The sequence below is a fragment of the Chrysochloris asiatica genome, unplaced genomic scaffold, assembly GCF_000296735.1.
Source record: "Chrysochloris asiatica unplaced genomic scaffold, ChrAsi1.0 scaffold00054, whole genome shotgun sequence".
Lineage (NCBI taxonomy): Eukaryota > Metazoa > Chordata > Mammalia > Afrosoricida > Chrysochloridae > Chrysochloris > Chrysochloris asiatica.
Window position 1 is genome coordinate 14,727,280 of NW_006408572.1, and position 23,479 is coordinate 14,750,758.

Consider the following 23,479-nt stretch of genomic DNA (forward strand, 5'->3'; position numbering starts at 1 on the left):
TGTTTGATCAGGTAGAACTTCACGTATTTGGCACAAACACTTAATATGTGGCGTTTTGTACTTCCGTTGTGTCAGATCAGAAAGCATGATTGCTGATTGTAGCTCCTGTTTAGTTTGATCATTGGGTTCAGGTGCTGTCAGTGTGAGCCATATGCTGTAAAATTCCCCATCAGCTTCTCACCTGATGCTTTTGACATCCAACAATGATTTTTTTTGTCTAAATTATTGCATTAGGATGTTATTGTTGGTAGGTGCCATTGAGTTGGGTCTGACCTATAGTGTGACCTTATGCACAACAGAATGAAAAACTGCCCGCTTCTTTACCATCCTCACAGTGGCTGTTACGTTTGAGTCCTTGCTGCTACCTCTGGGTGAGTCTGTCTCACTGAGTGTCTTCCTCTTTTTCACTGGCCCTGCCCTTTCCCAAGCATAATGTCCGTATCCTGGGACTGGGCCTTTTTGGCACCATTTTCAACATAAGAGTTGTTTGCTTTTCTAGCAGTCCATCGAACTATCAATATTCTCTGATAACATAAATTCAAACTCAGTTCTTCCTTGTTGATTGTCCTCGTTGTTGTTGTTCAGTGTTGCCAACTGGGTTCTGACTCTTAGCGACCCTGTATAGGGTTTTTGAGGAGCAGCTGGTGGGTTTGAACTGTTGACCTTGCGGTTAGCAGTCCTGTACTTACTCTACAGCACCACACCAAGGGTTCTCATTAGGGATAGGTTAACTTTTATTTCCATATGTTTGTGGGCTCCTCAAAAACTGCTTCTAACCTACTACCGTGGAGTTGATTATGATTCAGTGACCCTGTAGAACAGAGTAGAACCACTCCATAAGATTTATGAGGGCTATAAGTCTTTTTAGGAGCAGGCAGCCTCTTAGTTCTCCTAGGAAGCAGCTGGTGGATTTGAACCTCTGACCTTACAGTTAGCAGCCCAATACTTAATCTACCTATACTACTAGACCTCCTTATAAAGACTGTCTAGGCAAGAAACAAAACTTGTGTTTGAGGCATACTAATGAGAGCAAGTCATAGCGTTTATCATTGGTCATCTTTGACTAACTGCACACCAACATTTTTGTTGTTGTTAAGTGCCATTGAGTTGGTTCTGACCCATAGCAACCCTATATAGGGTTTCCGAGGAGCAACTGTTAAGCTTGAACCGCCAACCTTGTGGTTCAAACTGACTTTGCAGTTCAGTGCATTAACCCATAGCCCACACCAGGACTCCACACCAACATTGAAAGAAACAAAAGTATGTGTGCACACACATTGTACACAAGTATTTATTGTGGTCTTTTGTGTAGTGAGAATAAAAAAAACTGTATTGTTTTTGCCCTGCGACATGAGTCAACCTATTCATTAATCAGACTGTATATTTTAAAAACTCTTAAAAATTTCTTCATTTTGGAAGATAACCAAAAGCCATGTCAGGTAATAATTCTTGGCATTGTTTGGTGCAGTTGAAGAACCAGTGAAGAACCATGAAAGAAAGACCTGGAGATCTACTTCTGTAAGATTACACCCATGGTTTTCTAAGACTGATTAGACCTTTTGCTTTTTTTCCGCTTGTGTTCAGAGAATGCACAGTTCTCTAGATCCAAGGGAAAAGAAAGTAGAGAAATTTCAGTCATGATACTTTCATGTACTATCAGTGGGGCTTCAAAAATTCATGGAAAAGTGGAATTAAATGATAATGGAATTTCCCCACAAACTTTTGGGAACCCCCTTATAGGTACACCAAGTTGATAGGCTGCTTGCGACTTACCCTCTTTGAGGCCATTCCTCTTTTGATTACTCTTGATCCTTTTAAAAAATCTCAGATTTACAAAATGCATTTATGGACCACAGATAATCCATTCTTAATTGTGCACACTGTGAAGGAATGTACTCTTTGTATCTTAGCTCTTTCTGGAATTGGGAGAAATCACTGAGTTGAGTCTAGAGAAGCTAGTATGTTGTTGGTGAGAGAATAGCATTGCTGTGATCTATGCTTCTACTTGCACAGCATTTGCTTTGTGCAGAAGATATCTATTTATCCATTTCCCATCTGTTTGCTTTGGTAATAACACAGTTGAATTTTCATTTAAATTTGGGCTGTAGAATATAATTTTAAAAAGATTATATAGTGTAATGAAGCATTAAAATGGAAAGTCAGTTGATTGTCACATGCCATGCCAATCAAAACAGTTAAACAATGCCAAATATCTCCAAGTACAGGCTTGATTTTTTAAATTACTTTTTTTAAAAAAAAAAAAAAACGTTTTATTGTGAATTATGTAATAGTTTACATGGGAGAACATTTGCTTTACATTCATTCTATTGTATATGGTTTCATTGCCATGGTTATAGTCACCTCCATGCATCATCAATCAACCAAAGGGTATACCATGCAAGCCTGCCCTCTGGTCATCAGTACACAGCCCCTCTCTGGGTCTAGAGTCCCCAACCATTCTCTCTCTCCATGTCATCATTTCTACCTCCATCTCTGGCGTCACTGTTTCTCTGGGTAGGGTCTTGCACATTGCTCTTCTCCCTTGATGGTTCCAGGGACCTCTGCTCCTGGACTGCAAAGTCAATTACTCCCCTCCTTTTACTACAAAATGTCTGCCTTTACATTTCCAACCCTCACAATAAGTCCTGATAACAATTATTCACCATTGCACCACAAGGAACCTATCCCTATCTCCTTTCATCAGCCCCGCCCAGACAGATTGGATACTACTCAGTGGAGATTCTACCTTCCTCCATGCCCTCTGGATCTAGGCTCCCTCTTGAAAGCTTGTAAGCCAGTCACTTGCCTTTGTAGGCCCCCCCCCCCCCCATTTTGGGTAGTCAATGTCCAAGTTGCCCATCCCTGTCTACTCTGTGTATGGAGGGAGTGGGAATGATCCTCACTGTAAAGATTTGTTCCCTCTTTTGAGCAACTGCATCCATAGGTGTAGGTCAAGTTCATCGAATTGTATCAGATTACTCTTTTTTTTCCTCTTCTTTCTTCTTCTAGTTGAGCTCTGATCATCCAGTCATTGAATCCAGGTCAAGTGGGTATTATCTGCAAGTGTGGGTGTTCTTGTGCATATGCCCTTTCTTCTTGTGAGCTGGATGCTTCACTCTCCATTCTAGTCCTCTGTGGCTATGTCACTGCCTCTGGGCCCAGGAGTCCCCAGGTCTTGCCACACAACTGGCCAACCAGGTCTCCACCTGGGTTCACAGGAATCTCAAATAGAGACTTTTTAAAGCCAGAGAATGGTTGACTGATTTATGGATCATGAAGTTCTATCAGTTAGGTACACTTCTCTAGTTAAAGCTTGTAGCTAACTTTTCTTTAGTTATAGAGTCCTGGTGTGGCGCTATAGGATAAGCAGTGGACTGCTAACCACAAGGTTAGTGGTTCAGACCCACAATGTGCACCTTGGAAACCTTATACAGGGTCTTATGAGTTAGGGCCGACCTCCCGGCACTTTAATTTGAGTGCAGGTGGTGTCCAGCTATCAGTACTGATGATAGGTAAAATTTAGCCTTGCTGTCATGCTAGAGTGCAATCTAATGATATTTCAAAATGTCTTAATTGGATTAAAATTAATAAAATGTGGTGGTGGTTCTGTGCCACTGAGCTGATTCCGACATGTAGCGACTCTGTACAGGGTTTCTGAGGCTGTAAATCTTTATGGGAGCAGAAAGCCTCATCTTTCTTCCACAGAGCAGCTGGTAGTTTCGAACTGCTGACCTGGCGGTTAGCAGCTCAACTCATAATCCACTATGCTACAAGTAAATTAATTCCTTCTTTTGCCTCTTGATTCTTAAGGACATATCCTCGTGGATAGTAGAGTTATTATAAGTAAAGTCTCAGATGGTGGTAACATTTTTGTTTGGTGATAAGCTATTGGGCATTTGGGTAAGAATGTCAGGTGTGTCTTGGAGAGTTGAGCTAAGTCAGCTTGGAGTGAAAAATTAATTGTGATAATATTGTTAAGTGCCATTGAGTTGATTCAGACTTATAACGGACAATTCCTAAGAGCAGCTGTTGTGTTTGAACCACCGACCCTGCGGTTCACAGTCTAGTTCTTATCCTGTAGGCCACAGGGAAAGGAAGTAGACTGTGAATTTTCTGGATTAGCATAATGTGGGTACGTGCAATTCTTTGCCTTAAGAAGATCATAAAATAGTCAGCCAAATGATGGACACCTGGCTTGGTAAGTCTTGATAATATGGTACATCATAACAGTTTGCAAACCACAAGGTTGACAGTTCAAATCCACGAGCTGCTCCTTGGAAACCCTATACAGGGTCACTATGAGTTGGAATTGACTCAACAGCACTTAATAACAACAATAACATTGATATGTGGGGGCTTCAGAATAGTCATGGAGAAATGCCTTTATCTTATAATTCTTTCCACCAACTTTTTGGAACCCTTCATATGTGATAGTGAAAAACATTGATAAAGTTTATCTTCTCACGTGATCTCACTTTTGTGCTGGCTGTGACAAAGATATGTTTCCACTTAGCTGGCCCATGGTTATCAGTTATATAATGATGTAGCTATCCTCCTTTTTGTGATTTGATGTGATTTCCGTTTTTGCATAAAGCACAATGAACCTACCCTGTCCAGAGTGAGGAGAGAAGGTGTATCGGTTTTAGTGAATGAGTGGTGGATTTTCTGTTTGTAGAGGATCAACAAAGCAGCCCTGGTGTCGTAGTGGGTTACATGGTGGGCCGCTAACTGTGAGGCTTTTTGTTCCAAAAAATATTTACAGCCTTAGAAAACACTGTACAGAGTTATTATGAGTCAGAACCAATTCGTCAGTATACAACCACCACCACCAAAAGATCAACATACTGTGTCTTCTTGAACCCAGATTATACCTATACTATGTTGTTAGATTGCCTAATAGTTATTTAAAAAAAAACCCCAGTCCACTTGCTAATGAAGTTTATATGGGCTGAGACCAGAAGAGTTGTTTATTTGTGACTCGTAGGAATACTTAGTAGTCTTTTGGCCAGACAAGGGAAGACTGTTGTTAGGTGTCATCGAGTCGATACCGACCCATAGCTACCTTATGCACAGCAGAACGAAACACTGCCTGATCCTGGGCCAACTCTACTGTTGCCACGCTTGAGTCCGTCTATGCTGCCAACTCGTTGGGGGTCTTCCTTTTTTTCTCTGACTCTCCACCTTACCAAACCTTACCAAAAAGAGAAGAATAGGCTTTATTTATGGTTGATCTGTCTTGCTTACATATAACATATTCTTAGTAAACTCTCTGGAAAAGGAGAAGTCAGATCTGGTTGTTTTGGTGGCTTCCCAACTAGAATGATGCTACAAATACATTACCCCAGAGCTCCAGGTCAATGACTTTCAACCAAAAACAGCTTTGCTTTTCTTTCATTGATTTTTTTTCTTCATATCATTGTTATTAAGTGCCGTTGAATAGGTCCTGACTCATAGCGACTCTGTATACGGTTTCTGAGGAGTAGCTGGTGGGTTTGATTTGCCAACCTTTTAGTTGGCAATCCAGTGCTTATCCTACAGTACCATACGAGGACTCTGATGTTTAGGAGTTTGTAAAGCAGGAGAAATAATTGTAAACTGAGACCAGTGAGTACTTAGGGTCCTTGCTAGAGTTTAAGTAAGTTCTTTTGAGGTTATCTACAGTGTGAACCGTGGGGGAAGATGATGAGTGAGGTCACGCTGCAGTCACTATGGGTTCGGAGGTATTGGCGTGAGTTAGAAAAGTCATGTGACTTTTGTTGACTTGACCACTAGAATGATGGCTGTCAAAAAGTAAGTCATTTAAGTGCATGGTCTCCCAGAAATCTTAGGATCTTCCTATTCATGCATGGTGAGAAGGTAATGTAATCCTTTGGGGAGCTGAGGAGCTTAGTTTGAACATGGAGGAATCTAATTGGAAGGCAGAGGTCCCCACACATAGCATTCACATTACAGAGGAGAACAACAGGTAGTTGACTCTTCTGCAAAGAAAGTTTTTCAGGAGTTGATCAACACAGGTGTGTTTCACTGGGCTCTGTAGCCTGTTGATCACAGATTCGAGCTTAAAAGCATCAGTGCTCTGCAGATTTGGCTGAGTTTCAAACAGTACATGGATGTAAAGTGGTCTGTGTACCTGTGCAAAGTGCTGAGTACCTGTGAATTTTTGCTGTGCTATACTCCCTTTCTGGACGGGACTATCAGTGACAGGTGTACTGATACGGCATGACTTCAGTTAGTGCAGGTGTGCACGTGAGGCCCTTTTTCTCAATAAAGGATTCTGAAGGATGCTGCTTGAGACAGTTTAAAATTCAGAGACCTATTGGCACCTTCTCTTGTGCCCTGAACTGAGGTGCAGGTGTATTCACAGAGGTGACTGCTGTCTGTTGGGTATCCATTTGGAACCTCTTATAATAGTCGTATAACTGGAGTTCCAGCTCTTCTATGTTCATGTAGAGTCTGTGCTTACAAAATCATTGGGGCTTGGGTTATGGGATGATTGTGTTGATCAGCTTTTTCTGTTTTGTTGAGATGAGAACACTGTTCAATCTAGGTGATATAATATGCCTGCAAATATCTCAATAGATCATTTGTGAAATATTACTAATAGTGAGATGTGGAAATGACATTTGAGTGCCTACATTTGTATATTGAAGATTGTATATTTTTACTTATTCTCTAGGTCTCCCTGGTGTGTTCTCTAGGCATATCCTGGTGTGGTGCTGCAGGATAATGTGTTGGACCGCAGGGTCTGTTTGAGCCACAAGGTTGGTGGTTCAAACCCACCAGCCGCTCCTAGGAAACCCTACACAGGGTTGCTATGGGTTGGAATCGACTCGATGGCACTTAACAACAAATTATATATATATATATATATATAGTTTAAATATAAAAACTAGTTTAACTATAACTATGTATATATTAAATATAACTATATAAAACAACAAATATACATATACATATGTATACACACACACACATACATATATATATATGGAGCTCTGGTAGCGTAGTGGTTACGAATCGGGCTGTGAACCGCAAGGTCAACAGTTCGAAATTACCAACTGTTCTGTGGGAGAAAGATGAGACTTTCTGCTCTCATAAAGATTTACAGCCTCGGACCCTGTTCAGCGTTGCTATAGATCGGAACCGACTTGATGGCACATAACAACCATTCAGAATGTATACTTGAATTGTCTTCAGGATAATTACAGATGCTTCTGAAGTATGTTTAGTACCATTGAGTTGGTTCTGACTTATAGCAACTCTATGTAGGGTTTCTGAGGAGTAGCTGGTGGGTGTGAACTGCTGACCTGTGCTTTGAAGTCCAGTGCTGATTCTACAGCTCCACACCAGGAGTCCTTCTGAAGTATAGAGTGCATTCTAATCTGGCTTATGAAGTACAGTCACATTCTGTTATGCTTGTGTGCTTGTTTGAGACAAATGAACTATAAGGACTCCAATGTATTGCTCGTGATTGCCGTGTTGAGAAAGTATAATTTACATATGTAGGTGTGTACACATAGTGTGTATGTGTGTATATGTATATATATATATGTGTGTGTGTGTGTGTTGTTAAGTGCCATTGAGTTGATTCCGTCCCATAGTGACCCTGTATAGGGTTTCCAAAGAGCTGCTGGTGCAACTTGAACTGCTGACTTTACAGTCTGGCACATTAACCCACAGTGCCACACCAGGACACACTCTCTCTCTCTCTCTCTCTCTCTCTCTCTCTCTCTCTCTCTCTCTATATATATATATATATATATATATATATATATATACATACCCAAAAAGTTTACATAAATTTTAATCGTAGTTATTTATTTTACAGTAAAATATTATTTGTCTGCCAAGATTGACTACTGTCCTTTGAACTTTGTCTTTTGAAAGTTTGAATTTCAGTGTTTTTCTCTCGGTTTTCATAGTAATTGTTATGTCTGTCATTCACCTGCATTGGATATAGTTTGTTTTTTTTTTACCAATTTTTTACCATCTGCAGGTACTGGATGACACCAGGTAGTTTGAATCACATACCACTTGACAGGCAATTTTCAGCTTTTGATTTAAGCAATTTATGCTGATTGAACTCATTCAAATATATGATTGTGAAGTTCTTTGGAATTACTGAATTACAACTCTTTTAGGCTAAATGAAAGAGTACTGTTATTTTGAACCAGAGGAAAATCTTGAAACTAGTCACTAATTTTGAAAATGTATGTTCTTCTTTAGCTTAGATTCATTATAAAAACCAGTAACTTCACAATCTGTGAAATTAGCTCTAGTTTTCAGGATTGAGTCCACGTCCACGTGTTTCCCTTGTCAACTTTTTTTGAACTCTCTCTGTTTTCTGTAAGACCAATCTACTAAAGGTAGTGCTACATTGTTAAGTGCCAACTAGTTGGTTCCAACTCATAGCCACCCTATTACAGGGTTTCAAAGGAGCTGTAGTCAGATACTACTTCACGATCAGAGAGAGTATTCTCTCTGTAAAGTACTCTCCAAAAGTGGTAAGATAGGTTTTATGCAATATTCCGTAGACTTTCTAATTTTCCTTTATACTTTGGCAATGTAATAACTAAAGTGCTTATCATAGTTGATTACTTAGTAAGGTTATTTTTAACAGGAAATGAATTGCATAAGCATTTGAATTATAAATGAGTTTTAGATGTAAATTTGCTTTCAGTGTTTGCATCTGTGAATTTGGTGGTGGCTTTTGGGAGTTGTGTTAGTGTACCTTTTTACATATTAAGTCAGGCAGTGTAGGATACTGATGCCATGTATTTCTTCTGAAGAATTCTTAAGTGTTCTAAGCATTTTCCAAGTCAGTCAAGTGAACTGTTGGTGTTATACATACATACTGTAAAAGTGTGATTCTGTAGTGCTGATAAAGGCCCTCAAATAGTGTTACAGTTACTTCTGTTTTTGTAATTGTAAGGTAGCAGATATCTGACTTAGACTAGTATTGCAGATAGTTAAAAAGCTATTCTTGCTGGAAACCTATTTGGTATGACATTTATATGTAGATCTCTTTGTGGTCGCTTCTCTTAATGAAAATAACCATGAACAGCCCAGTGAGCTCATTTCATATGCCCAGAATTCCGTAAGACATATAGGTGGAGCCTGCCCACCTATCCCTATACTTTTTTCCCAGGTCACTCTTTCATTTGATTATCCTACCCAAAACACCCTCTAAGCCTAAAGAAAGGGGAAAATGGAGGTGCAAAAACTGCGAAACAGTCATGTGTGGTTGTGGAATGAGTCCAACTAAAAAAAAATTAAAATTACTTGACAAACTTGGTATTCTAGTTCTCAAAGCAAGTTAGTTTATTGAAGCAGAAATTAATCTAAAATTAACAAATGAGAATGAAAAAGACATTCAAGTGAATTTTGCAGCAATATGGGGCCACATTGTATAGGACAAAGTAATGTTTAAAGTCCAGTAAGCACAGAATAATTACTCTATGATTTCATAAGATCAGGGAAAGTAAGAGTTTTACAAAGGGGCTTCAGAATTTGTAGAAAATTTCCAGTATGTTTTAATTGGTTTCCCGTGAATTTTTTGAAGCTCCCTTGTGTTTAGTATACAGTTTATACATTGTGCAGAATATGTTAGAATGTTATATTTGAATTAAAATGATTATATCAGTACTGTGTTCAGTGAAAACTAAATTACTTCTTAGCCTGACAATGTTTGTTATTTACATATGTATGTGGCACTGTGGGTTAATGTGCTGGACTGCAAAGTTGGTTTGAACAAGGTTGGCAATTCAAGCTCTCAGGGTTGCTGTGGGTCAGAACTGACTTGACGGCACTTTAACAGTTAACAGAACAGATAATAGTTTAGTGATCCTGGTGAAGCACTGAATTGCTAACTGCAAGGTTGGCAGATCAAACCCATCAGCTAGCTGCTCCTCAAAAACCCTATACAGAGTCACCGAGTTGGAACTGACTGGACAAAACTTAACATCTTTTAGGAGCCCTGGTGGTTTAGTGGGTAGATGCTTGGCTGCTTATTGATCAGTGGTTCGAACCTACTAGTCACTCTATAGTAGAAAAATTTGGCAGTTGGGGTCATAAAGATTGATTTGCAGTCTGGAAAGCCTATGGGGCAGTTCTATAGGGTTGCTGAGAGATGGAATTGACTCAATGGCAGTGGTTTTTTTTTTTTTTTTGTATTACAAATGCAGTGGCATTGGGGTCCTCGCAGACAGATTTTTGTGCGGCGTATTCATTTTCTGTGGTTGCTGTAATAAATTGCTATATACTTAAAACAACACATTATTTTCTCACCATTCTAGAGGCTAGAGGTCGTCTCACTGGGCTGTAATCTATGCCCTGCCAAGGTTATACTCCCCTTGGAAGCTCTAGAGGAGAACTGACTGGTTCCTTGTTTTGTCCAGCTTCCCAGCTGGGGTTACCAGCAAGCTTTGATTCATTATGTAATCAATGGCAGCCTTTCCCTTCCTCTTCATTCACCTTGATTTTACTTTGTGTGATCTTCTTTGTGTATAATCTCCACACCCCCTTTTTATAAGGATATTTATGGTGATATTTAGAATCCACCTGGAAAACCCAGGATTATCTCATTTCTTCAAAATCTGTATTTTAGTGATAGCTATAAAATGTAACCATATAATATGGTTCCAGGGATTAGGACTCTGGGAGGACTAGCTAGTATTTGGCCCTTAAAAGATCCAACATTTATCCCATGTGCAAAACACATGTTATCTCAGCATCCACAAATCTGAACTTTTTACAGCATCCTACCAGTTATGTGACAGTTAATTATGCTGTAGTAGCTTGCTGGTAGCTATGTCCCCGATACTTTTTAAACAGTAGCAGGGTCACCCCTGGTGGACAGGTTTCAATGGAGCTTCCAGACAAAGCCTAGGAAGGAGGAGAGGCTGACCACTATTTAATGGTTCTCCACTGAAGAGACTAGCAGAATATTGTCAGATATGGTGCTCCTCAGGTTGGAAGGCACTCAAAATATGACTAAGAAAGAGATGTCTTCTTAAAGTAGAGTTCACCATAATGATGTGAGTGGAGCAAAGCTTTCGGGACTTTCATTTGCTGATGGGGCACACAATGCAAAATTAGACAAGCTGCAAACATCCGTTAGTAATTGGGACAAGGAACGTACTAAGTATGCATCTAAGAAAATTAGAAGTTTTCAAAATGAAATGGAATACATAAAGATTTATATCATAGGAATTGGTTGGTGGTTGTGTGTCACCAAGTTGGTTTCAACTCATAGTGACCTTGTATAGGATTTATGAGTCTGTAAATTATGGGAACAGACAGCCTCATCTTTGTCCCATAGAGCGAATGGTAGACTTGAACTGCTGACCTTACGGTTAGCAGCCCAGCTCATAATCCATTATATTACCAGGGTTTATTTAGTGAGCTGAAATGGATAGGTACAGGCCATTTTGAATCTGGAAATGTTCACTTGAAGAGGAATAGCAACATTCATGGTCAAAAAGAACATTTCAAGATCCTGAAGTACAGTGCTGTCTGTGACAGTTAAATATTCATGCACCTACAAGGAAGACCAGTTAGTACTTCAGAATATGAACCACTCAGTAAAGCCAGCCAGCATGAAGGTAAAGACATCTACCAACTGTTTCAGTCTGAAAATGATCAACATGCAGTCAACATGCAATGATATCACTGGTGATTGCGATGCACAAGTGGGCAACAAAGGAAGGTTCAGTAGTTGGAAAATTTGGCTTTTGTGACAGAAATGATGCTGGAGATTGCATGATTGGGTTTTGCAAGACAGGATGACTTCTTCATTGCAAATACCTTTTTTAAGCATAAAAGACACATGCACATGGACCACACCAGCTAGAATACACAGAAATCAAAGTGACTCCATCTGTAGAAAGAGACAGTGGAAAAGCGCCTTATCATCAGCCAAAATGAGGCCAGTGGCAGACTGTAGAACAGATCATCAATTGCTGATATGCAAGTTCAGGCAGAAGCTGAAGAAAGCTTTTAACAGGTCCATGAGAGCCAAATATGGCCTTGAAAACATATCTCATCTGAATTTGGAGATCATTTTAAGAACAGATTTGATGCATTAGATACCAATGACCAAAGACAGGAAGACTTGTGAGATGACATCAAGAATATTATACAGGAAGAAAGCAAAATGTTATTAAAACAAGAAAGAAAGAAAAGATCAAAATGTTATGTTAGAAGATACCCTGAAACTTGCTCTCCAGCATGGAGAAATGAGGAGGCAAAATAGCTGAATAAAAAATTTCAGTTTAGCTCAAGAAGACAAAGTCAAATATTATAATGAAATGCACAAAGACCCAGAGTGAGAAAACCAAAAGGGAAGATCATGCTTAGCATGTCTCATACTGAAAGAATTCAAAAAAATGTAAGACTTGACTTACTGTGTTGAAGGAGCTATGGGCAAAATATCGAACGATACAGAAAGTATCAAAAGAAGATCAAAGGAATACAGTCACTGTACTATCTCAAGAGGTAGCATATGATCTGGAACCATTGTTACTGAAGGAAGAAGTCCAAGCTGCACTGGTGGCATTGGTGAAAAACAAGCCTCCAGAAATTGATGAAACACAAAATGAAATCTTACAACAAGCTAATGTCTCACTGGAGATGCTTACTCATCTATGTCAAGAAATTTGAAGACAGCTGTCTGTTCAGCTGATTAGAAGAGATCTGTGTTTGTGTCCATTTCAAACAGAGGTGACCAGCAAAATATGGAAATCAAACAATATCATAAATATCTCATACAAGTTGTTTTTCTAAATTCATCAACAAGTAACTGCCAGAAGTTCAAGCAGGATTCATAAGAGGATCAGGCTAGGGATAGGGTTGCTGATGTAATATGCATCTTGGCTGAAAGGGAATCTGACAAAGATGTTTACTTGTGCTTTATTGATTACACAGACTTTTGACTGTGTGCATAACAAACTATGGATAATATTGAAGAATGTGCATTGCAGGAAGCTTATATGTGCTCATGAGGAAACCTGTTCATTGACCAAGAGGTAGTCATTTGAACAGAACAAGGGGATACTCAGTGCTTTAAAATCAGGAAGGGTGTGTGGCAGGGTTTATCTGTTCACAGTACATACTCATTCTGGATACTAAACAAATAATCCAAGAAGCTGGGTTACATGAAGAATAGGGCATCGGCATTGGAGAAAGATTCATTAGCAATCTGAGATGTGCAGATGATGCAGCCTTGTTGGCTGGAAGCGGAGAGGAGACTTAGTAAAGTACTGAGGAAGATCAGAGACTACAAACTTCAGTATGGTTTTCACCTCAATGTAAAGGAAACAAAACCTCACAACTGAACCAATAAGCAACATTGTGATAAATGGAGCAAAGATTGAAGTTGCCAAAGACTTCGTTTTGTTTGCATCCACAATCAACAATCATGGAAGCAACAGTCGAGAAATCAAATTTGGCATTACATTTGGAAAACCTACTGCATGAGTGCTTAAGAACAAAGATAATCAGTTCGAGGACTAAGTTGCATTTGATCAAGCCATGATATTTTCAGTCACCTCATTTGTATGTGAACGTTGGACAGTTTGAAAGACTGTTGAAGAATCAATGCATTCGATTTGTGGTGCTGGAGAATGATATTAGAAGTACCGTGGACTGCCAGAAGAACAAATCTTTGTTGAAAGAAGTACAGCCAGAATGCTCCTTAGAAGCCAGAATGGCAAGACTTTTGTCTCTCATATTTCAGACACGAAGGAGGATTATCATGCTGGGTAAAGTGGAGGGCCAGCAAAAAAGATAAAGATGGGTGACCTCGGGGCAGCAACAGCCTGACAACAGTTGTGAGGCTGTTGCAGGACCTGGCCACTTTGTCTTTCTGGTGTTAATAGTGTTGCTTTGAGTCGGAAATTACTTGGCTGGCACCTAACAACTACAAATTTCCCAAGAAGTAAGTGCTAAATGTTTTGCACGTTGAACCTTTCTCACCTGAAAAATTGTATCAATTTACTGTCTCATCAGCATTGTATGTGGCACCAAATCATCTTCCCACAGCCTTTTTTATTCAGTTGTGTTTTTGATGAATAGTTGCAGCCATCCCTCAGAACTCAAGATAACAAAGTTATGGGGTTTATTAGGGAGTTTATCAGGCTACAATTTAGAGTCGAGTGTACAGGGGGCACACTTGTTCCAGTCAGTTGCAGATAAATGCCCATAGGACACACGACTCCAGCATAAGCCTCCCACTGAAGGCACTTGGCTCTAGCATTGTCAGCAAAACTATCTCCCCACTGAAGTGTCTGGAGGCACCCTACTCTACAAGCGAACTTACTGTTCTGAGTCACTCAGTTTGACTTGTTCTGTGGGCTGGGAAGTCCATGGCTCTGCCTCATTCTCCGATTCTTGATTGTGCTGCTTCTCCTCTGCTGTTTCTCTGGTGTCATCCCTGGGTCTAGTAGCCTCAATGTGCAGGGTTCTGGGGGTCCAAAAGACATGCTCCATTTCTTAGATTGCAGTGAGATTACACCCCACTTCCCCTACTGCTTCTGAGGTGCTCTGTAGAGATGTTTGTTGGGAGTTATAAACTATGGCTAGAAGAGCCATAGGTAAGTCACTACACCATAGGCCACCCCCTTGGTTGTTCTAACCATTGCCCCTTTCATACATGATGGGCTAACTGGATCCATTATTATTTAAACTGTAATTCACACATCCATGAAAGCTTATAAGCTGGCCACTTCATGCTTTTATTCCCCTTCCCATTTGAGATGGACAATTTCAAAATTACCTATCCCTATGAACCCAGTCCTCTGAGGAAACAAACATGTTCCTTTATGTAATCTTACGTTCTTATTGGAATTTTAGGCATCTGCAATGTCTAGTCCACACCAAGTCATTAGAATTGCAGCAGTTTATACATGCTTAAACATCTCTTTCTTCAGTTTGGTTTTGGTCATTTCAGCTCTAGCCATCCTCGCTATGTCAAATGGGTAGCAGCTGCTAGCTTGGGAGTCCATACACTCCCTCCCTGCATGCCAGACTAGCTGGTTCCCTCATTCGCTCTCTCAGCTCTAGCCCCTATGGGCAGGTTGGTGCCCATTTAAGCTCAGGAGTCAAATAACACCCGAAACTTCAGTCCAGCTAGCCCTTCCTCTTCTCTCAACTAATTTCTTCACTGCTGCATTCTCCCCCACTTCTGTTCACCAAGTGGACTCACCAGTAAGCATACCAGGCTATCTGCTTGCTAACTCTTTTAACGTTCAGTCTTAGACTTGGATTTTCTGTGATGGGCACAGACTTTTCCTACCTCATTGCACCCAACAACAAATTGCTTGCTTGAAATTCAAATTTCCATTTATTTTTCTCTTGGCAGGTCTTTCCTTTAAACATAAATCTCGTTTTCTTGAAGCAGTTCTTGGTGGGGCTCAGGTTTCCACCTAAGCCCTTTACTCTGTATACAGGTTACTGGTTTCAAATAAAGCCTGTTTCTTGCAGGCAATTCCTAATTCCCCTTTAGCATGTCTAATTAAGTATGGGCTAACGCCTGTTTACAAGCTCTCTGTAATCAAAATAACCATTATTAGTTCCCATCACACCAGATGGTCTGTTTTATAATACTGGGTAGGAGGAGTTGTGGTGTAGTGCTATAGGATAAGCACTCAACTATACAGGGTTGCTGTGAGTTGGAAACGACTCCCTAACACTTAACAGGTAGGAGAAGCAGTCAGTGTCCATAGTACAGTCATATGAACACAGAACCCGTATTACCGTAGGCCCCTATCAGCCATCTTGTTTATCTGGCTTTTTGCCCCAGGTGACGCCAAGTAGCAGATTTTCTCCACTCAGCTGCAGCATAACATCTTGCATTCCTTTTATCATTATAATTAATCACCAGAGCAACCATTTAAGAATCAAAAGCTTTATCTCCCAGGTTTTCTTTTTCTTACAAAACTCTTTCCTGAATCTGAAGCCATTGCAAGGAATCTGGCTTCTGACACTAACTCCACAATATTTGAGGCACCTACATTCCTTCCACAGCCTTCTCTATTCAGCTGTGTTTGATAATTCATTACAAGGGCCACACAGAACTTAGATAATGTACAGTTACGGGGTTTACTAGGGAGGTTAACAGGTTACAGTTTGGGATCAGAAATGCTCAGGGTACAGTCCAGTCAGCTGCTGATAACTGTCCACAGGACACAGCACTCCACCCTAAGCCTCAGCCTGAAGGCACTCTAGCTCCCCCACTTACGTGCCTGGAGGCACCCCACTCTACAAGCAAGCTTTCTGCCCCCAAAGTCACTCAGCTGTACTTGCACCGTGGGTTGGAAGTCCCAGTCGTTCTGTCTTGGGCTCTGGTTCTGCTGCTGCTCCTCTGCCCCTCCTCTGGGGTCACAGCTTTCTGTCCCTGGAGAGAGGAGGTTTAATGCACTGGGATCTTGAAGCTCAAAGAATGCTCTCCACGCTTCTCTTTTCTTGGATGGTAGCCAGATTCCCCATTTGCCCCGCCCTGCTGATGGTTCGTTTTTATACCAAAGCTAGAGTTTCAAGTTTTTACAATTACAATCAACTCTGTTAACCACCACACCTGCATCATTGTCCTATTAGTATCTTCTCCCACCTTCTCTTACGCAGACCCAGCAGGGAGTCACAGACTGTGTTGGGAGTCACAGACTATGGCTTGAAGAGTCATTAGATAATTCACTGCACCACACCTCCTTACTCTGATCAACATATTATCATTAAAATAAATAAGGAAATAGAGGAAGAATGAAAAAAAAAATGTAATAAAAAACCCTAAACATTACCTCTTTCACTTGAACAACAAAATATATATGCATACTTGGTATTGGTTAGTGTATTTTTGGTCTCTTGGTGTGGCACTGTACAATAAGCATTGGATTGCTGACTGCAAGGCTGGTTGTCAAATCCACTAGGTGCTCCTTGGAAACCCTATACAGGATCACTATGAATCTGAACTGAATTGATGGAACGTAACATACACAGGAGCTCTGGTGGTTACAAATCGGGCTGCGAACCGCAAAGTCAGCAGTTTGAAACTACCAGCTGTTCCGTGGGAGAAAGATGAGGCTTTCTGCTCCCGTAAAGATTTACAGCCTCAGAAACCCTGTACAGGGTCACTATGAGTTGGAACCGACTCCACGGCACATCACCACCACCACCACCATACACAGTGTATTTTAATTTTTTTTTTGTTTCCTTTTCAGTTTTACTGTACTGTTCATATTCCTGCCAATTTTTGTGTTCTTTTGATTTGTGAGCTGGTGTGGCAGTGTAGGATAAACACTGAACTGATAACTACAAGGTCGGTGGTTCAAACCCACCAGCTGCTCTTTGGAAACCTTATACAGGGTTGCTATGAATCAGAACTGACTTGATGGCACCACCATCACCAACTTTATATATTTAGAATTATTGGTTTTGTATTGCAAGGATGTTTTCATTTAAATATTTTTAGTAACATAGAATTTTTTGGTATCATACAGAGTTTATATTTTTATTTAGTCTTATCTCCCCCTTTTTATAGAGTCCCTGGGTGTGGTGTAAGTGGTTATCATATGCTGCTGTGAACAGAAAGGTTAGTGGCTTGAGTCTTAACCCTAACGTGAGGTGCCTCAGGAGAAAGAAAAATCGGCCCTTGAAAACCGTATGGAGTACACTTGTTCTTGGGCACATGTGGGTGCCATGATTTGAAACAGTTCATTGCTAACAGCTGTTTGTTAGGTTGGTTATGAGTGTCCTTTCTCTCCTAGCTGCCAGATAAAAATGGTTTTAGAATGCATCTTGGGCACCTAAAAAGGGTATTTTCAATTATGTGAAACATTCTACTATTCTTATTTCTGAAAATGGATGTTTTTAGTAAGCAAAACCAGGTTTTCGGAATTCCCGTTTTCTCGTTAAACGGCCAGTCTCTGAGAACACCAATCTGAAAGAGTTTGAGTCCTCTGAGTTGGTACCGACTGGATGGCACCTAACAACAGCAACAATGAGTGTCCTGAATCCACTGAGGTGGTGTGGGGATTACTAAACTGTTCTTTAAGTAGGTGGTTCTGTGTGAAATAAACAGTGAAGAGAGCGCTAGAAGAACTATCCTTAATATAAGCATGCAAACAAGATTTACAACAAATTTGCAAATCCAACTCTGTTAAACATAAAGATCCAGAATTTTAAATGCAACTTGTTAGATTTATTGATATTGAAAGACATGTGGGTAGTTAATAAAACATGTTACAAAATAGTATCCTGGCCTGATATCAGGTTTAGAGGAGAAAAGATACATGTGTGTATTTACCTATAAACGAAGGTCTATTGTAGAAAGTACACTGATTTATGTTGGGCATTTATATGTAATCTTTATTTTATATTTCAAAAATTTCTGGCTTTTCAGTAATGGGCATATTTATTTGTGTAATAAGTACAGAGATTCCTGAATCCTCCCTTTCTCTTCCCTAAGAAACTGCCTCAAATAAATGACTGTTTGGAATAATACCTGTGTTATTAACTAGAAGCTTGTTGTATGACAACATTTTTAGCTCATTAAGGTTGGGAAATGCTTCAGATTCTTAGTTGTTTATATTAAGTTTAAGGGAAAATGCTACGATTAAACTGAAGGCAATTAAAGTATAACACTTTATATACTAGCATTTCTTAATATATCTGCTGAAGTAAATGAGCTGTATATTGGTACTTTCATTTGCAAAAGCATGAATCCTGCTGAACAATGAAGACTCAAAGCACTGAACACTGTTATCTTTTGTATTGTAGCACAAAGTGTAATTTATAGTTAGTATCAATTAGAGATAATTTGTATTTACTTTAAAAAAATTCTGATAAATTCTTTGTTGCCTTTCAAAACAGTACATCAACTGTATGGTAAATTAGCAAGTTGTTTTTCTGCCTTCTGGTGTGAATTTCTTTATGCCCTCAGAATGCTGCCTTTTTTTATAGTACTTGAAACTTTTACTTTTTATTTGTTATTTCTCAGGTAAACGCAAAGCACTGAAGCTGAATTTTGCAAATCCACCTTTCAAATCTACAACAAGGTTTACTCTGAATCCCAACCCTACAGGAGTTCAGAACCCACACATGTGAGTATTCATGGGAATCAGATGGAAGGCTCGACTCCAGCACAGAATTTTAGTTATTATTTTTATGATTTTTTTTATAAACATGATTAGTTGGTTGTGTGCCTCCGAGTCGGTTCTAACTCATAGTGCCCTTGTATAGGGAGGGCTTCTGAGACTGTAAATCTTTATGGGAGCAGAAAGCCTCGTCTTTCTCCTGCTTTTTAAACATTGAGACTGGTATTTTCATTATGTTACAGACCATTTGAAATGGTACTATATGAGTTGAAGTAGAAAGCTGTATCTGATGTAAGAAAATAAAATTTGTGTTATTGACGTTTACTTGGAGAGAAGAAAGCTGAAGCTGTAGGTGTGTTTATATCAGAACTCCTTCCTCTTAAGTACTAAACGCTGAGAATATTGTTTATCCCTTTCTTACTGGATTTGGAAACCGTAACGGCCCTATGGACATCTGCACAAACCATCCCCATTTAGTTGAGGACAGAATGTTGTCGTTATTGTTATGTGCCATTGAGTTGGTTCCGACCTATAGTGACCTTGTATAGGGTTTCCAAGGAGCGACTGGTAAGCTTGAACTGCTGACCTTGCTGTTCAAACCGACTTTGCAGTCCAGCGCGTTAACCAGTGCCACACTGGGTCTACACAGGACACAGAATAGACTATTTTAAAATTGCCTGTAAGATTTCCCTGTCGTAGTTAATTGCCAATGAGTGATATATTTCTTCAGTGACTATTTTATATGAAAGAGTAGAAATATTACAGCATCTCACTAAAAATGTTATATAAAACATCTAATTAAAATACTATCTTAAAATGTTTACACAGAAACTTTTGATAGAATTAAACTATCCTGTTAGTAAACCCTTCTTTCCTTCTCCACAAAAGGATCCTGAACAGCAAGTGTGAAAGCTAGTGGTTTTACATTGATCTTTCTCTTCATAAAAATAATGTTCAACTAATCCTGGTATTGAGGACTATAAAGCAGGTGCAAAAAGGTAAAGAAAAATAGTAGAACACATGGTTTTATGATTTTTAGTAATTCCTCAAAAATTTTGTATTCAAGCCTTATTTGACTAAGCATATATTCTTTTAAAAGAGGCACATTTAATGCTACTTTTAATGTTTGATGTACATAGTATTTACAAATAGTTAACAGGGTATTTTGCTGTTATTTTTTAATTTATCGTTTAAAGATCAAGGATGTGTGTGTATACATATATACACCCATGGGCTTAGAAGGAAGGAAAGGTATTTTTAATGAACTCTGGAGTAACAGTGCACCTGACTTGGCGTGCTTTCTGTCAGTTTATAGCTGACTGGTGCTTGTGGTTAGATTTCTTGTCAGAGCTTAGCCTTGAGTCCCAGACGTTTCATTTTTCGCTGAAACATTAAGTGGGGGCCACAGTGAGGAAGTAAATTTAGCACTTCTTTGCGAGTCAGAGTGCCAGCAGCAGCCGGTCTAAATACCCTCCTTCCGCATTTCCCAGAGTTTCTGGTGAAAGTTATTACAAAACTCTTTCTAGGTTGAACATTGCTGTAGTTATTGTTAAGTGCTGGCGAGTCCGTTTCGACACATAATGCCCCTGTATAGGCCTCATCTTTCTCCATTGGAGTAGCTGATGGGCTTGAACCACCGACGTTGTTGTTTGCAGTCCAGTCTATTTATATTACCTTGATTGACTTCTGAACAAAGTAGTAGAATCAAAGAAATAAAAGATCCAATATTTGTAGCCATACTTACCAGTTTATTTTGTCCTTCGAAGCTCCTATGGACCAGTAGAATATCAACCTGACTTAACATTTATAATTGGAAAAATATTCATGCTTATACTCTCTTTCCTTTGGAATTTCTTTGTGTATGGAGAATTCGTGGATGGGTTTTTCTTTTTTTAAAAAAAGAAAAAAGTGTTAAATATCAAGAGTTTCAAAATGGATAAAAGATAATGGACTTTTTCATGAACTTTTTGAAACTCCCTCCCCAAATTTGAGTAAATTAGTTTTTCCCCATGTATACTTTAAACACTTGTTGTTGTTGCTAAGTGCCATTGAGTTGGGATCCGACTAATAGTGACCCTATACAGGGTTTCCAAGGAGCAGCTGGTGAGTTGGAATTGCCAGCCTTAACGGCCCAAACCGCCGTTGCAGTTTACCGCATTAACCTGCAGAGCCACAGTAATTCTCCAACCAGAAGTTTGTCGTCCTTTGGCTTGCCTCAGTAAGTAATACAGCTTGAGAGGACTTGGTAAAAGGCATTTTTAGCCTTGAATGGAGTCTTTAGCACTCTCTCAGTTCTGATATTTAAAAAATTTTAGATCCAGACTTTTTTCAAGTTTTATTTCTGACGTAGTATGTTGATCTGAAGCAGGAGCAGTCAGCTACTAGTGTGAATACTAGTGATAGACAGGATTGCGATGAACTGCAACGTTGGCGGTTCAGGCTCACCAGCCACTCCTTGGAAACCCTAATACAGGGTCTCTGTGGGTTAGAACTGACTCAATGGCACTTAACAACAAGAACAACTGGTTAAGACAGTGCATTTCTATGGCCTTCCCGTTCCATTCCATATGGTGCCCCTTTGTCCTCTTACTCTGGGCTGTGTGCCATCAGCTGTGAAAGTCTATTGCTGATTACTCTTCAGGAAATGGTGAGGTGCCCTGGAGTGGGTTCCTGCTCATGGTGATCCTGTATAGGTTCTGAGGCTGTAAATCTTTATGGGAACAGAAAGCCTCATCTTTCTCCCGAGGAGCAACTGGTAGTTTCAAACTGCTGACCTGTGGTGAGCAGCCCACTTTGTAACCCACTATGTTACCAGGGCTCCTTCTCTTCAGAATGAGGACTTTGCAATTAGAAAATGTGACTTTTTCCTCCTCTTGGGATTTCTTTCAGCTGATTTTTCTTTGCCTTTCAGTGATGACTATAAATATCAAAATTATTCATGAATTTAGGAAATAATATGAACAGGCAACTAATGAAGTTGTAACATGTCCCAGGAGGTAGTTTCAGATCCAGCTGACATTTATTTAATGTCTTCAGGATAATGATCCTCTGGAAGAATAATACAAAAAAAGGAAGACTATATATTCTTATTTTCTGAGAAACAGCAATTTAAATAAAACTCCAAGAGATTACAACTGACTCCAGTAATTGGCATGAAGTATCATAGACTGAATGTTACATGAGCGGCACCAGCAAGGGGAAGATCTCTTTGTATGAACTGTTTGGTGAAGGTTTCACAGAAGAACAAGATTTGAGTTAGAATTGGATAGACAGGTCAGGGAGATGAGGTGAAAAGCAGGACGAATGGCATCTGGTGAGTGTCAACACAAGCTAGGTTTTGAGGACCATGTATAGTTGTGCTTTAGAGCAGAAGTAATACTTACAGAATGCTTAGTTCTATCTCTCACTGGAAACCTTAGCATTTTTGTTTTTAATTTTTCATATTCTAAAATTAGAAGAGACTATCCCTAGGCATAGATCATTTTTTATGTACTTGGTAAGCTTGTGTAGTTTGACGATTCATTTCTATTTCTTGAGAAAATTTTTGCTGTTATTCTTTTGAGAGATTCCTTCATGGTTTGTTTCTTATTACTTTTTTAAATTCCCTGTTCCTGAAACTGTTTGCTTTGGACTTTGGATCTCCTAGATTTCCTTTTTTAGATGTTTCTTTCATATTTTTCATGTTTTTGCTCTCTATTCCTTTATTTTTCCAATTCTTACATTGTAGTAATGTATTTTTGTTCCTGAGAGTTGGTTGTGAGTACTGGTGTGTGGCTGTAGGAAGCACTGGGCTGCTGACTACAAGGTCAGTGGTTCAAACCCACTAGTCCCTGCTTGGGAACTCTATATAGGGTTTCTGTGAGTTGGAACCGACTCGATGGTACGTAACAACAATATTACTTTGGTAATTGATTTTTATTTCTAAGGGTTGATTATGGCTAAAAAATCTGTAACTTTGAAGTTCTTTTCTGCCCTCTGGACTGTTTTCAAATCTTTGACTTTTTCCTTCAGTTGTGTTGTTGTTCTTGTTTTGTTTTGTTTTTTCTTCCCTACATGTCTTCTGGTAGCTTAGTGGTTATGAATGGGGCTGCGAACCAGAAGGTCAGCAGTTCGAAACTACCAGCTGCTCCGCAGGAGAAAGATGAGAATTTCTGCTCCTGTAAAGATTTACAGCCTTGGAAACCCTGTACAGGGTCTTTATGAGTCGGAACCGACTTGATGGCACTTAACAATAACAACATATGTCCTATGCTTCTTGGCTGTTTATTGGTGGTTAATGATGAGAACATTGGAAGGCTGACTGGGAGTACTGTGTACATAGCATTGTATTATGTTGACTGGTGGGCTTTGCTTTTCTGTGAGTGACTAGAGAGCTTCCTCTTAGGCCAGAA

The 23,479-nt window shown here is 39.6% G+C and overlaps 1 protein-coding gene across 2 annotated transcripts in view; it reads left to right on the forward strand.

The window, feature by feature from the left end:
* The window catches only part of MAP2K4 (mitogen-activated protein kinase kinase 4), a 135,027-nt gene that overhangs the window by 24,844 nt on the left and 86,704 nt on the right, over positions 1-23,479 (forward strand). For both annotated transcript variants that reach the window (XM_006863436.1, XM_006863437.1), the window contains one exon: positions 18,992-19,094. In XM_006863436.1, the coding sequence (XP_006863498.1) occupies positions 18,992-19,094 (103 nt within the window). The remainder of the gene's footprint in view (positions 1-18,991; positions 19,095-23,479) is intronic.